Source organism: Gracilinanus agilis, chromosome 5 (genome assembly GCF_016433145.1).
Source record: "Gracilinanus agilis isolate LMUSP501 chromosome 5, AgileGrace, whole genome shotgun sequence".
Taxonomy (NCBI): Eukaryota; Metazoa; Chordata; class Mammalia; order Didelphimorphia; family Didelphidae; genus Gracilinanus; species Gracilinanus agilis.
Genome location: NC_058134.1, coordinates 15,998 through 16,720, shown reverse-complemented (window position 1 = coordinate 16,720; position 723 = coordinate 15,998). Strand labels below are relative to the sequence as shown.

Here is a 723-nt window from a genome sequence, read left to right as displayed (position 1 = left end):
GAACTGAGGCCAAGGGAGGAGCACTTACATTTCTCAAGTCAGACAGCAAGTGAGTAACACGTTCGGATCTTCTGCCTATTCGTTCCATGACTTTTCAGATTACTGTACTACATCTATTCATCTCAAATTCTTCCTGAGTAACTAGAATCTATTTGAGGTTAAGGAACTTTCTTACCTATTTTTGCATGGGACTAAATGGGACTAGATTTCTAAGGATTCTTCAAGTTCTAGACCCTATGGTCCTTCCAAGACCCTAATATAGCATCTGTGAGAAAAAAAATTTAACAAGTCAGTTTATTATTATTTACATTATTTAGAGGTGAATACAATCAAGATGAATGATGTCTCACCCAAAATTACATCTCCTGGGAGACCTGGAATCTACTGATGACTTTTCTGAAGGCAGCATTAACCTCCTTGTTCCTTAGGCTGTAGATAATAGGGTTCAACATGGGGATAACCACAGTATAGAAGACAGATACCACCTTTTCCTCTTCAGGTGATTTCCCTGAACTGCTGCGCCAATACATAAACACGAGGGTCCCAAAGAAGAGCATCACAGCTGTGAGGTGGGAAGCACAAGTGGAGAAGGTCTTGGCTCTGCCTCCAACTGACTTGATTTGTAGGATAGCCCTGATGATGAACAGGTAGGATACCAGGATTATTACTACATTGATCAAAATCAGAAAGCTGCCAAAGAGAATCAGAGTTTGGCTGGTGGTG

At 40.9% G+C, this 723-nt stretch overlaps 1 protein-coding gene across 1 annotated transcript in view; it reads right to left on the bottom strand.

Annotated features, from left to right (window-relative positions):
- Positions 1-356: 356 nt before the first annotated feature.
- Positions 357-723, bottom strand: part of LOC123249237 (carcinoembryonic antigen-related cell adhesion molecule 20-like) — a gene marked incomplete at its 5' end in the record, with an annotated part of 14,079 nt that continues 13,712 nt past the window's right edge. The window contains one exon of the mRNA XM_044678214.1: positions 357-667. Within this exon, the coding sequence (XP_044534149.1) occupies positions 357-667 (311 nt within the window). The remainder of the gene's footprint in view (positions 668-723) is intronic.